The sequence below is a fragment of the Arachis ipaensis genome, chromosome B01, assembly GCF_000816755.2.
Source record: "Arachis ipaensis cultivar K30076 chromosome B01, Araip1.1, whole genome shotgun sequence".
NCBI classification, from domain to species: domain Eukaryota; kingdom Viridiplantae; phylum Streptophyta; class Magnoliopsida; order Fabales; family Fabaceae; genus Arachis; species Arachis ipaensis.
The window spans coordinates 69,340,100-69,352,609 of record NC_029785.2 but is presented as its reverse complement, the minus strand read 5'-3'; the positions used below and the strand labels follow the sequence as shown (position 1 = coordinate 69,352,609).

Genomic DNA, 12,510 nt, shown 5'->3' with positions numbered 1-12,510 from the left:
AACCCCAATTTACAAACACATAACCAATAATAAGAACATACCTCCCTGCAATTCCTTGAGAAGACGACCCGAGGTTTAAATACTCGGTTATCAATTTAAAAAGGGGTTTGTTACTTGTGACAACCAAACGTTTGTATGAAAGAACTTTTGAAGGTTTAGAAACTATACTTGCAACGAGGATTTATCCGCAAATTTTCAGACCACGCAAAAGTTATCTCATCACTAGGTTTTACTGGTCTTCTACATTTTTCTACGTTTTACTGTTCTTCTTGTTCTAGCTCTCATTTTATTGTTTTTAATGTTCTTCTTGTTCTAGGTTTTACTATTCTTCTTGGTTCTAGGTTTTACTATTCTTCTTAGTTGTTCTAGGTTTTACTGTTCTTCTTGTTCTAGTTCTTCTCGTAACTGATGTTTGGGAGTATATTGCGTAATTTGGTGGGTGTATATGGAGTAATTTGTAGGTGTATATGGCATAATTTGTTGGGTGTATATTTTTGAACTAATATACTGTAATATAGTCAACAGTTGCAACTGTTCTAATATTTGCTTGTCCATGGGTGTATATTGCTTGACCTTGTAATGTTTCTTGACCTTGTAAATTTATGCATGTTTGAGTGATATCTGACTGATATCTATGGGTATATCTGACTGATATCTATGGATGTATTTTTCATTTCAGAAAAAATGACAGGCAGAAACTAAGCTGGAAAAAATGTAAGAACAAATATATGTCTTAGATCAAATCAGTTTTATATAATAGAAATATATCTGACTATAATTTTGCTTTGTTTACAGCAAACCAAAGACCTTAAGTGTGCGACATTTGTTGAGTGAGAAATTCAGAAATATGAGCGAGGAGAAGAAAACAATTGTTAGAGATTTGGGATTTGGTGGCCTGATGCACATCCCGCCGCTAAAGGTGCATCACCAAATATTAAGGGAGTTGGCTAACTCCTTTAAATTAGGAGAAAACAGACTAGAAACTGGCTACGGTTCGTTTAAAGTAAGACAAAAAATAATAGGGGCTGCGCTTGGCATCAATGCATTAGGTAACTCGCTACAAACATAGGTGTATATGAGCCATATTCAGGTGTATTTCAATTGATGCTTGGGTGTATTTGAACTGATTTTTATACTATGTTGTTTTCCTTTTTGTAGGAGATCTATTTCCTCAGAAAGTCAATTATAAGGATCTTTCTGAAGACGACAAACAAATTTTTAGAAGATTCCAGGGTAAGACCCTCAAAAATTTGACAGATGAGATGATGACTATTGGCGTTGGTAATGAACAGGATCGCCTCATGTTCAAGAGGATTTTCATCCTCTATATACAGATGGCGTTTCTGTTACCAACAACAATAAACAAAATCTCACATGTGCACCTGGCACCAATTTTCAAGATGGACACAATAACAGAGCAGAATTGGGGAGCACATGTTTTGAATTTTATCATCAAGGGCATAACAAATTACAATCTGAAAAAGAAAAAGGCAATTGACGGCTGCCTGTTTGCCCTGATGATAGTTTACTTTCATCAATCAAAAAATAAAGACAAGAAGAGGGCAGAAAGACCTCCAGAACCCTGGATTGCCAACTGGACTAGAGAGCAGTTGGTCGAAAGAATGAGGGCAGAAATGGAGGAACATATGGTAAGTGAACAAAATATCTTGGGTGTATTTTATTTACCTGAATGTTGCTAACTAAAATTTCTAATGTTTCAGGGGATTGTAAAGATGGCCGAAACAAAGGAAAAAATGAAAGAAATAAAGAAAAAAGATAAAAAAAAAAAAGAAACCAAAAAAACAAAAAAAAGGAAGGCAAGTTCAACATCATCATCTGAGACTGAAATAACTAAAAATGACCATTCTACCTCTGAGTCTGAGACTGAAGAAGACTCAGAGGATTCAACAAGAAAACAACCCTCCCGAAAAGTCAAAAAGTAAGTAACATACTTGGATGTATTTTGTTTATCAAGTTGGGTGTATTTTCTTTATCAAGTTGGGTGTATTTTGTGCATTCATTTGGGTGTATTTTATCCCTTTTAGTATGTTTTTAAATAATGATTGTTTGCCTTCAAGAATGGAGTCCAAAAAAAGAAAGAAGATTCAGGAGGATTCTGATTCAGAATCTGAATCAACTGATGAGTAATGTTCTGAAATTATTACTCCTTTCCTTTGGGTTTATTATCAAGATTTCATGTATTAACAGAGTGTCTCTTATTAACTTATAGATGCAAAGAATCATTGATGCCAGGGCATTTTGGCTAGTTCCACTGACCTTTTCTTTATTATTTTAGGGTAGTTTCATGCATTTTCTTAGTAAATAAGCAAGTTTTGGATGAAAGTACACTTACATCTTGATTCAAGTAAACATTGTGAATTTTGAATGATTTCATGAGAATTATACATGAATTGAATGATAAAATGGATAGTGCATGATCTCATGACTTGAACAGAGCTTTGATGCACTTTATCTGCTTGATTTCAGGACAAACGAAGCAAGGAAGAGCCACGGTAGCAGCCATGTTAGTCTGATTAACGTGACCACTAACGTGGAATGGGAAGAAGCTTGTAGCATTAACGGAAAAAGTGATCGCCAATAACGCCTTCGAAGCCATCATAGCCCACGTTACTTGCCACGTTAACTACATTAACGTGGTAGCTAACGTAGAGGAGAAGCAGAGCTCCAACGTTAGTGGTAAAAGTGAATGTCACTAACGTTCCAAAAAGGCACATTTAGCTACGTTAAGAGTCATGTTAATCCAATTAACGTGAACTCTAACGTGGGAGGAGAAAGCAATCGCCAACGTTAGTGACACTCACCTTTGTCACTAACGTTGGACTAAGCCAATAGTGCCCACGTTAGTGGTCACGTTAAGACCACTAACGTGAAGAGTAACGTGGAGCTAAGCATGATAGGCCAACGTTAATGACACTCACCTTTGTCACTAACGTTGGAGATGGCAATCACCACCACATTAGTGGTCACGTTAATGCAATTAACGTGAGGCACTAACATGGGAAGAAGGGGCGTTTGAAGCATTAGTGTCAAAGGTAAGTGTCACTAACGCTCTCGAAGCTTAGGCATGCCCACGTTAAGGGCCACGTTAGTTACACTAACGTGGATCACTAACGTGGGGAAAAGATGCAAGGAGCAACGTTATTGGAAAAGGTGAATGCCAATAACGTTTGCGAAGGACCAAAAGCCAACGTTAGTCATCACGTTAGTGCCACTAACATTGAAGTTAACGTAAGTCACTAAAGGTTTGGAGCGTTAGTGAAAAAGGTTATCGTCACTAACGTCTTCGAACCCAAATTCACACTTAACGTTAACACCACTAACGTCTTAACTAACTTGCTACCATGCCTGACTCACTTTCTCTCTGCAAGCAAAGCTAAGCCCACTGAATACCGTAACTGCTTCAACTAAAGATCCAAAGACCCATATCCAAGACTTGAAGAGCCAACTAGAAGATCAGAAGAGTAGTATATATAGGAGTAGTTTTGAACTAGTAAGGAGTTTGGCATTTTGGAGAACTACACTCTGTATATTTTACTTTCTCTGCAACTTTTAGATTTAATTTCAGAATGTACTTTTCATTTTCACCTTCCATTTCCAGAGCTATGAACAACTAAACCCCTTTTCATTGGGTTAGGGAGCTCTGTTGTAATTTGTTGGATCAATAATAGTTTTCATTATTCTTCTTCTTTCTTTTCTCTTGATTTTACTAGAAATCTTTCAATCTTCATCCAATTGGATAGTTGTCTTGGAAAAGAAGTTATTCATACTTGGATCTCTTCGAAACCTTGGAAGAGGAATGAAGAGATCATGCTAGAAATGCTTTCTCATGTTGGACCAAATTGGGGTTTGGATGGATATAGTGACATATAATCCTACCAATACTTTGATTTGGGAATGCATATGGTATAATCAGTGACCATACTTCATCTCTTCTCATGAGCAATTAAATCAAGGAATTGGGAAATTATTCAAGTTTAGAGAGATTGGGTTGCCAAGGAATTGGAATCCAATCACTTAAGATTGCCAAGGAGATCAATGAATGCATTGATTGAGGAAGAGATGAGAATGAACTTGATCCGGAGAATACAACATCTCCTGAGGCCAATGAATCCCCCATTTCTGATCTTACCCATTCTCTTTATTATCTGCCATTTACTTTTATGCTCATCTTCCCAAATCCCCATTTAAGATTCTGCAGTTTACCTTTTGCGCTTTACATTCTGCCATTTATTTCCAGCATTTACATTTTCTGCTATTTACTTTTCCGCCATTTAATTTCCTACAATTACTCAACTCAAATTTCTGCTTCGCTCAACTAGAACATTCCTCTAATTAAAGTTGCTTGACCAATCAATCCCTGTGGGATTCGACCTCACTCTATTGTGAGTTTTTACTTGAGGACAATTCGGTATACTTGCCGCAGGAAATTTTGTTGAGAGACAAGTTTCCATGCATCAAGTGTATGGTGCCGTTGCCGGGGATTGATTTTGTATCGACAATGATTAAGTTGGAGGATAACTAGATTGAGCATTTTTTTCTTTTGTTCTGTATTAATTCCATTTGAGTGATTTACTTTCAGTTTCAGTTATTTTCTTTCCTTTATCCGTTACCCATTTGTTGTGTTTTTCGTCATTAATTACAAGTCAGTTAACCAACCCACTAACTGTTTGATATATTGCACCACTCACACTAACAGCATTCCTAACAAGAGTAATTTCTTCATTCAATTTCTTTCTTACTTTTTGCCTTGTTGGTTGTATGACAGGTAGAAGAAGTGGGGCTTCAACTTCCTTTGATTCCGAACCTGAGAGGACCTTCCTTAGATTAAGGAGGGAAGCAAGAGAAAAGGGAGTCGTTGGTGCTGAGGAGGAGGAAGAGTATTTTAAACTGGACATGGAGGAGAATATGGAGAACCACCATGAAGAAGAGGCTCACAACCATGGCAGAGAAGGTCCAGTGAATCATGCTGGGCAAGAGAGAAGAGTTCTAGGCTCTTACATCAATCCAAACCCAGGAAACTGTGGAAGTAGCATCCAAAAGCCAATCATACATGCCAATAACTTTGAACTGAAGCCCCAGCTCATCACCCTAGTCCAAAACAACTGTGCATTCAGAGGAAGTGCCCAAGAAGACCCCAATCAACATCTCACCACTTTTCTAAGGATATGTGATACTGTAAAGTCTAATGGTGTTCATCCTGACACTTATAGACTGCTTTTGTTCCCCTTCTCACTCAAGGATAAAGCAGCTAAATGGCTGAAATCCTTCCCGAAGGAGCGTCTGACAACCTGGAAAGAGGTGGTGAACAAATTCTTGGCAAGATTATACCCTCCTCAAAGAATCAACAGGTTAAGAGCTGAGGTGCAAACCTTCATGCAACAAGATGGTGAAACTCTCTATGAAGCATGGGAAAGGTTTAAGGACTTAACAAGAAGGTGCCCACCAGATATGTTCAATGAATGGGTGCAATTACATATTTTTTATGAGGGTCTTTCTTACGAATCAAAGAAGGCAGTAGACCACTCATCCGGGGATCTCTGAACAAGAAGAAGACCATTGAAGAAGCCATAGATGTCATTGAGATTGTAGTTGAGAATGATTACTTCTATGCTTCTGAAAGGAGCAATACTAGAGGAGTGATGGAGTTGAACAATATGGACGCGCTGCTGGCTCAAAACAAGATGATCACCAAGCAGCTGGCTGACCTTACCAAGAAGATGGAAAGGAACCAGGTAGCAGTAGTCACCACCTCATCAGCAGCTCAAGAAGGAGTGAATGCAGAGGATGAGGGTGACCAGGAACAAGCCAACTACATTGGGAATTCACCTAGGCAGACCCATGATCCATACTCCGAAACTTATAATCCTAGTTGGAGGAACCACCCAAACTTTGGGTGGGAAAATCAACAAGATCAAAGCCAAGATCAGAGATGTCATAACCCTAACAACAATGCAGCTCACCAACATTCCACACAGAGATCATATCAGCACGCACCTAACAATACCTCTCAACATCCATATCAAAACCAAAATGGCCCTTCTCATCCCTCCAATCTCAACTCACCATCATCCGAAGATAGACTCTCAAGGATTAAGACTCTACTTGAAGGCATATGCCAGGAAATCCAAGACAACAAGGTGTTCAAGGAGGAGGTGTGAGCCAATATCAAAATCCAGGGAGACACCATCAAGAGGCTGGAATTTCAAGTGGGATACCTCTCTGAGAAGATTCCCAAACCTACTGACAGCTTCCCAAGTGACACGGAGAAAAACCCGAGAGGTGAAGCAAAGAAAGTGAGATGGGAAGAATGCAAGATGGTCACTATAAGTGATAGGAGACTGAGGAAGAGCTGAACAAACCTTTAGAACACTCTGGAGATACTTCAGCAGAGAAACAAGAAGAGAGTAACCAAGAAACCAAAACTACACAGAAGGAGATTCTGAACCTTAATGCACCTTTTTCCCCAAAGACTCAAGGGTGGTGTAGAAAAGAGAATATACTCAAAGTTTCTCGACATGTTTGCATCTCTCCATGTAAATATACCATTCATCAAGGCTCTCCAATAAATGCCCTCATACATTAAGTGCATGAAGGAGCTGCTGACTAGGAAAAGCTCACTCAAAGGAGGGCAAACAATAGTGATGAATAAGGAGTGCAGTGCTCTCATTCAACCAGAGTTGCCTACAAAAAGAAAGGATCCAGGGAGTTTTCACATCCTCTGTGCCATAGGAGAAACAGTGATTGATAAGGGACTCTGTGATCTGGGAGCAAGCATTAATTTAATGCCTCTATCCCTCATGAAGAAGTTGCAGATCAATGAGCTAATGCCCACAGACATAGTCATCAGGCTGGCTGATAAAACTCAAAAACAAGCAGTAGGAGTGGTTGAAAACGTGTTGGTAAAGGTTGGGAACTACTTCCTTCCCACAGACTTTGTCTATTGGAAATGGAAGAGAGTTACCTCCATCCAATAATATTGGGAAGACCATTCCTAGCTACAGCCAGAGCACTTATAGATGTGGAGCGAGGAGAGCCAATACTGAGGATACACGATGAACAACTTACCTTCAAAGTCTTCAAACCCTCACAAGAAGCAGATCAAGAAAACAAGGAATCAAAGGAGGATCAGAATAAGGCACTGGTGGAAGAAACAAGCACCAAAGCACAAACAATAACCCTGGGAATCCCTTTGGGTGACAAGCAATACAATCAAAAGCCACCACAGCTAAAGGAAACCCAAGAGGAGCTAAAACCACCAGAGTCATATGAGATCAACAACAAAATCTCCCTGGGAAAAGAAGCCACAAGGAGAAGGAGAGCATTAAAAGAAACAATGAAGAAGGCACCAAGGGGATGGAGGAACAAGAAGATCCCTACAGAAGATTTCTCTCTAGAAGATGAAGTGGTATCTGCTTATCTACCACCTATCCCACCTCATCTCCCCATCATCCCATCTCAGCTGCCTCAAGTATACACCATCAGCAAAATTCTGTCCTTGGAACATGTGGAGCTTCTTAACAAAGCCAATGGAGACAGATTCACTGCAAGAGGGGAAGATTTGAAGCACTACCAACCACCCTGACAAAGGCCAAATGTCGAGGTAGCGACGCTAAAAGAGCACTTCGTTGGGAGGCAACCCAACCTAAGGTAGTTTTCTTTTCATGATCATTTCAATAAAAGTTACAAGTAGTTTCCCCTGTATTGTGAGGAGCTAAGTTTGGTGTTTCACACCAAAACAATCCAAGAATGATTGTGTAATTCTAAGTTTGGTGTTTCACCAAAGATTTCAGTTAGAATCACACTACACCTCTTCAATGACAAGTTGCTAGCCCAACCAATCAGGAAAACCACTGAACAATAGTTTAGTTTCTAGTCCATAGTTGTTTTATTAATAAAAGCACATGAGGTTCTCTGCATGTATTCAATCTGTTGCATTAAGCAAGGAACTAAGTTTGGTGTTCACACACCAAATTGAGTTCAGAAATTCACAAGCATACATGCATGCTAACTAGTTTCCAAGTGCTTTGGGAACAAGCAACTTCCAATAACTTTGCAGAAATTCAATCAATCTTCTAGAAAAACGGTGCACCGTGATCCAAGGAGGCGAAGAAGGATGCAAAAGCTATGGATGATGACAACAAAGGGAGAGCCAGAAGTCACCACCAAAAGGTTGTGTTGCTACTTGATTCCATTTGCTTAGGAATGCTCAAATTGGAAGTCTGAATGTGCCCTGTTAATAGTTACTCTTTAGTTTAAGTCACTAGAATCTAGTGTTTGTTTTCTTTACTTTTGTCATATGTGTGTTGGTCCAAGTCACTTGTTTTCACTTTCACCTTGCTTAATTGTATGCTTGTCCTTTAAGGTAAAATAAAAGAAAATGTTATGAAAAACCAGAGTGGGGTTCATCTTATGGAGTAAGTCCTCAAGGTTTGTGGATGGTAATAGATTAGCTAAGTTGGATCACCTATAAGGTATAAGGACACTCATGTGTATTGAATTACATGCTTGAAGCACATTCTATGAGACTATCTAAACAACAAGACCCCAATAAGAAAAAGAGAAAGAATAATAAGAGTTTGAAAAAGAAAGAAAAATAATAAGAAATAAGGCTAGGCACCAAGGGTTTAAATCTTGAGGGATGTGTCTGTGGTGTTCCTGTGCAAAGGATCTGCTTGGATGAATAAGTTCTCTGGAGTGCTTCATCACTTGGTAACTTGGGTTAACTAACCCGGGATTATCAACTGAAAATCCACTATTAAGAGCAACCTTGCTACAGAACATTTAGTGATCCAAAGAGATGCTGGACACCAAGACCTCAAGTAAAAGAAAATAATAAACCATATGCTTGTGGTGTGCATGTATGGAGAAGAGAGACTTGAGGGAGTAAGTCCTTAGGGGTGTTTCAACACCTAACACCTTGAACCAACTGGCTCGGGAGTGTTGGCTGAAAGCTTATTTTAAAGAGTTGCCCCCTCACAGAGTACTTAGCCTAAGAATGTAATAAACCCTGAAAAGAAAGGGATATCAAGGAATAAAGATCTCATAGGATGCAATCAAACAAGTATTCAAGAGCATGATGAGGACCTGGAAACCAGTAAAGGAATGAACCTAAGTTACTATGCATGAAATCCCATAAACCAAGAACTTTACTTCTATAATAAGAACTTGTTTCTCTTGTTCTTTCATTCATCATTCTTATGTTTCAGTACTTGCTTAGGGACAAGCAAACTTTAAGTTTGGTGTTGTGATGCCAGGGCATTTTGGCCAGTTCCACTAACCTTTTCTTTATTATTTTAGGGTAGTTTCATGCATTTTCTTAGTAAATAAGCAAGTTTTGGATGAAAGTACACTTACATCTTGATTCAAGCAAACATTGTGAATTTTGAATGATTTCATGAGAATTATGCATGAATTGAATGATAAAATGGATAGTGCATGATCTCATGACTTGAACAGAGCTTTGATGCACTTTATCTGCTTGATTTCAGGACAAAGGAAGCAAGGAAGAGCCACGGTAGCAGCCACGTTAGTCTGATTAACGTGACCACTAACGTGAAATGGGAAGAAGCTTGTAGCGTTAATGGAAAAAGTGATCGCCAATAACGCCTTCGAAGCCATCATAGCCCACGTTAGTTGCCACGTTAACTACATTAACGTGGTAGCTAACGTAGAGGAGAAGGAGAGCTCCAACGTTAGTGGTAAAAATGAATGCCACTAACGTTCCAAAAAGGCACATTTAGCCACGTTAAGAGTCACGTTAATCCAATTAACGTGAACTCTAACGTGGGAGGAGAAAGCAATCGCCAACGTTAGTGACACTCACCTTTGTCACTAACGTTGGACTAAGCCAATAGTGCCCACGTTAGTGGTCATGTTAAGACCACAAACATGAAGAGTAACGTGGAGCTAAGCATGATAGGCCAACGTTAGTGACACTCACCTTTGTCACTAACATTGGAGATGGCAATACCACGTTAGTGGTCACATTAATGCAATTAACGTGAGGCACTAATGTGGGAAGAAGGGGCATTTGAAGCGTTAGTGACAAAGGTAAGTGTCACTAACGCTCTCAAAGCTTAGGCATGCCCACGTTAAGGGCCACGTTAGTTACACTAACGTGGATCACTAATGTGGGGAAAAGATGCAAGGAGCAACATTATTGGAAAAGGTGAATGCCAATAACGTTTGCGAAGGACCAAAAGCCAACGTTAGTGGTCACGTTAGTGCCACTAACGTTGAAGTTAACGTAAGTCACTAAAGGTTTGGAGCGTTAATGAAAAAGGTTATCGTCACTAACGTCTTCGAACCCAAATTCACACTTAACGTTAACACCACGAATGTCCTAACTAACTTGCTACCATGCCTGACTCACTTTCTCTCTGCAAGAGCTTTCAATCTTCATCCAATTGGATAGTTGTCTTGGAAAAGAAGCTATTCATACTTGGATCTCTTCGGAACCTTGGAAGAGGAATGAAGAGATCATGCTAGAAATGCTTTCTCATGTTGGACCAAATTGGGGTTTGGATGGATATAGTGACATATAATCCTACCAATACTTTGATTTGGGAATGCATGTGGTATAATTAGTGACCATACTTCATCTCTTCTCATGAACAACTAAATCAAGGAATTGGGCAATTGTTCAAGTTTAGAGTGATTGGGTTGCCAAGGAATTGGAATCCAATCACTTAAGATTGCCAAGGAGATGAATGAATGCATTGATTGAGGAAGAGATGAGAATGAACTTGATCTGGAGAATACAACATCTCCTGAGCCCAATGAATTTCCCATTTCTGATCTTACCCATTCTCTTTATTATCTGCCATTTACTTTTATGCTCATCTTCCTAAATCCCCATTTAAGATTCTGCAGTTTACCTTCCGCCCTTTACATTCTGCCATTTATTTCCAGCATTTACATTTTCTGCTATTTACTTTCCCGCCATTTAATTTCCTGCAATTACTCAACTCAAATTTCTGCTTTGCTCAACTAGAACATTCCTCTAATTAAAGTTGCTTGACCAATCAATCCCTGTGGGATTCGACCTCACTCTATTGTGAGTTTTTACTTGACGACAATTCGGTATACTTGCTGAAGGAAATTTTGTTGAGAGACAAGTTTCCATGCATCAATCATCACCAGTGGAGAAGCAAAAAACAAAGAAAAAGACTCAAAGAACACCAAAAAAGTAAGCAATTCTTTGGATAGTATTTTGTGATCAAATTAATTTTGTATTTCTGATTCATACTTATTTTTTCTCCCCAGGACACAATCCAAAAAAGAAAAAAGTCATTGTTGAGGATTCATCTCCTGAGCAAGCTCAATCCTATCATGGGTACAGTACTTTCTAAGCTATATTACCATCTATCATCAAAATTATATTTGTTAACTTGTTCTTTTATTCATGTACTGTCAGATCTGAAATTGGAACTGAAGATTTAGATGAATTCTTAAGGGAAAACAATGAAAAATCTGCTGCACAGGGGTATGTCTTGTTGGGGCGTATATTGTAGATTTTAGGGTGTTTTCTTTGCTAATAATTGTTTCTTGTTTCGCAGGGAGAAGGAAGCTGACCTGCGATCGACGGAAGGTCACTATGTCTCATCTGAAACGTAAGAAACTTTATTTAATAAAATCTTGTTATCCTGATTTAACAGTATGGTATTTTTTGTGAATAACATGTACTCTATTATGTTTAGAATACTGGACGTAAACTTGGGAAGTGATGATCCCTCCTCTCAAGGACACACAGACCAAAGTAGCGTAAACAAACTGGCAGAGAGCATGTAATTTCTCTTTCAAATAACCGTTGCTTCTGTTCTTTTATTACCTTCTACTTTTAATTCTGTATATATTTTTTTTAGAAAAAAAAGCCATTTATTGTTTTATTCGAGAAAAAAAGACAGGAAAAAAAAGTAAAAACTGAAAGTATGTAAGCTCTCAAAAAACAAAGCCTGTCTTTCTTTTGAATGCTTCGGGTGTATTTTTGACTTTCTTAGGGTGTATTTTAGGTTGAGTGGGGTTGAAGAGTCAGCCAGTGAGCCGGCTGAAGAGAATATGATGGTTGTGAGGGAAGAGACACAGTCCGAAGTGCTTGCAATGTGAGTTTTTCAAGAAAATTTCAACCTTATAACCTTTTTATTTTCGGAGGCTTTGTTAACCTTTTATTTTTCTTCTTGTTTAGAGTTCCGATTCAAGTTTGTCTACCATTGTCCCAAACAACCACTATGCTGAAAATTGAAGAAACACCTGAGACAGAAAATGAACCAACCTCTGTGCTACAAATTGAAGGAACTACAAAAGGTAAGAAATAGTCTTGGGTGTGTATTTGGTTACAGTTTGGGTGTATATTGCCCCTGTTGGGGTGTATATTTTCACGATTGATCCCTGACTAGTTTTTTTATAACATGATTAATTTTATGTAACCGTGCAGCACTCCTGAACCCCTCCCCCCAACAACTTGAAGAAAGCACACCCACGCTTCCCCCA

General features: G+C 38.9%; 1 protein-coding gene and 1 long non-coding RNA gene across 2 annotated transcripts; both read left to right on the top strand.

Moving 5' to 3' along the window:
* On the top strand, positions 848–11,811 carry LOC110266092 (protein MAINTENANCE OF MERISTEMS-like). Its single transcript, XM_021109951.1, has 4 exons — positions 848–1,049; positions 1,159–1,507; positions 11,438–11,506; positions 11,721–11,811. The coding sequence occupies exons 1-4, from the start codon at positions 848–850 to the stop codon at positions 11,809–11,811; spliced, it is 711 nt and encodes a 236-aa protein (XP_020965610.1).
* Positions 12,043–12,504, top strand: LOC110271390. Its single transcript, XR_002362095.1, has 3 exons — positions 12,043–12,122; positions 12,206–12,324; positions 12,455–12,504. It is a non-coding gene; the product is annotated as an uncharacterized LOC110271390 (long non-coding RNA).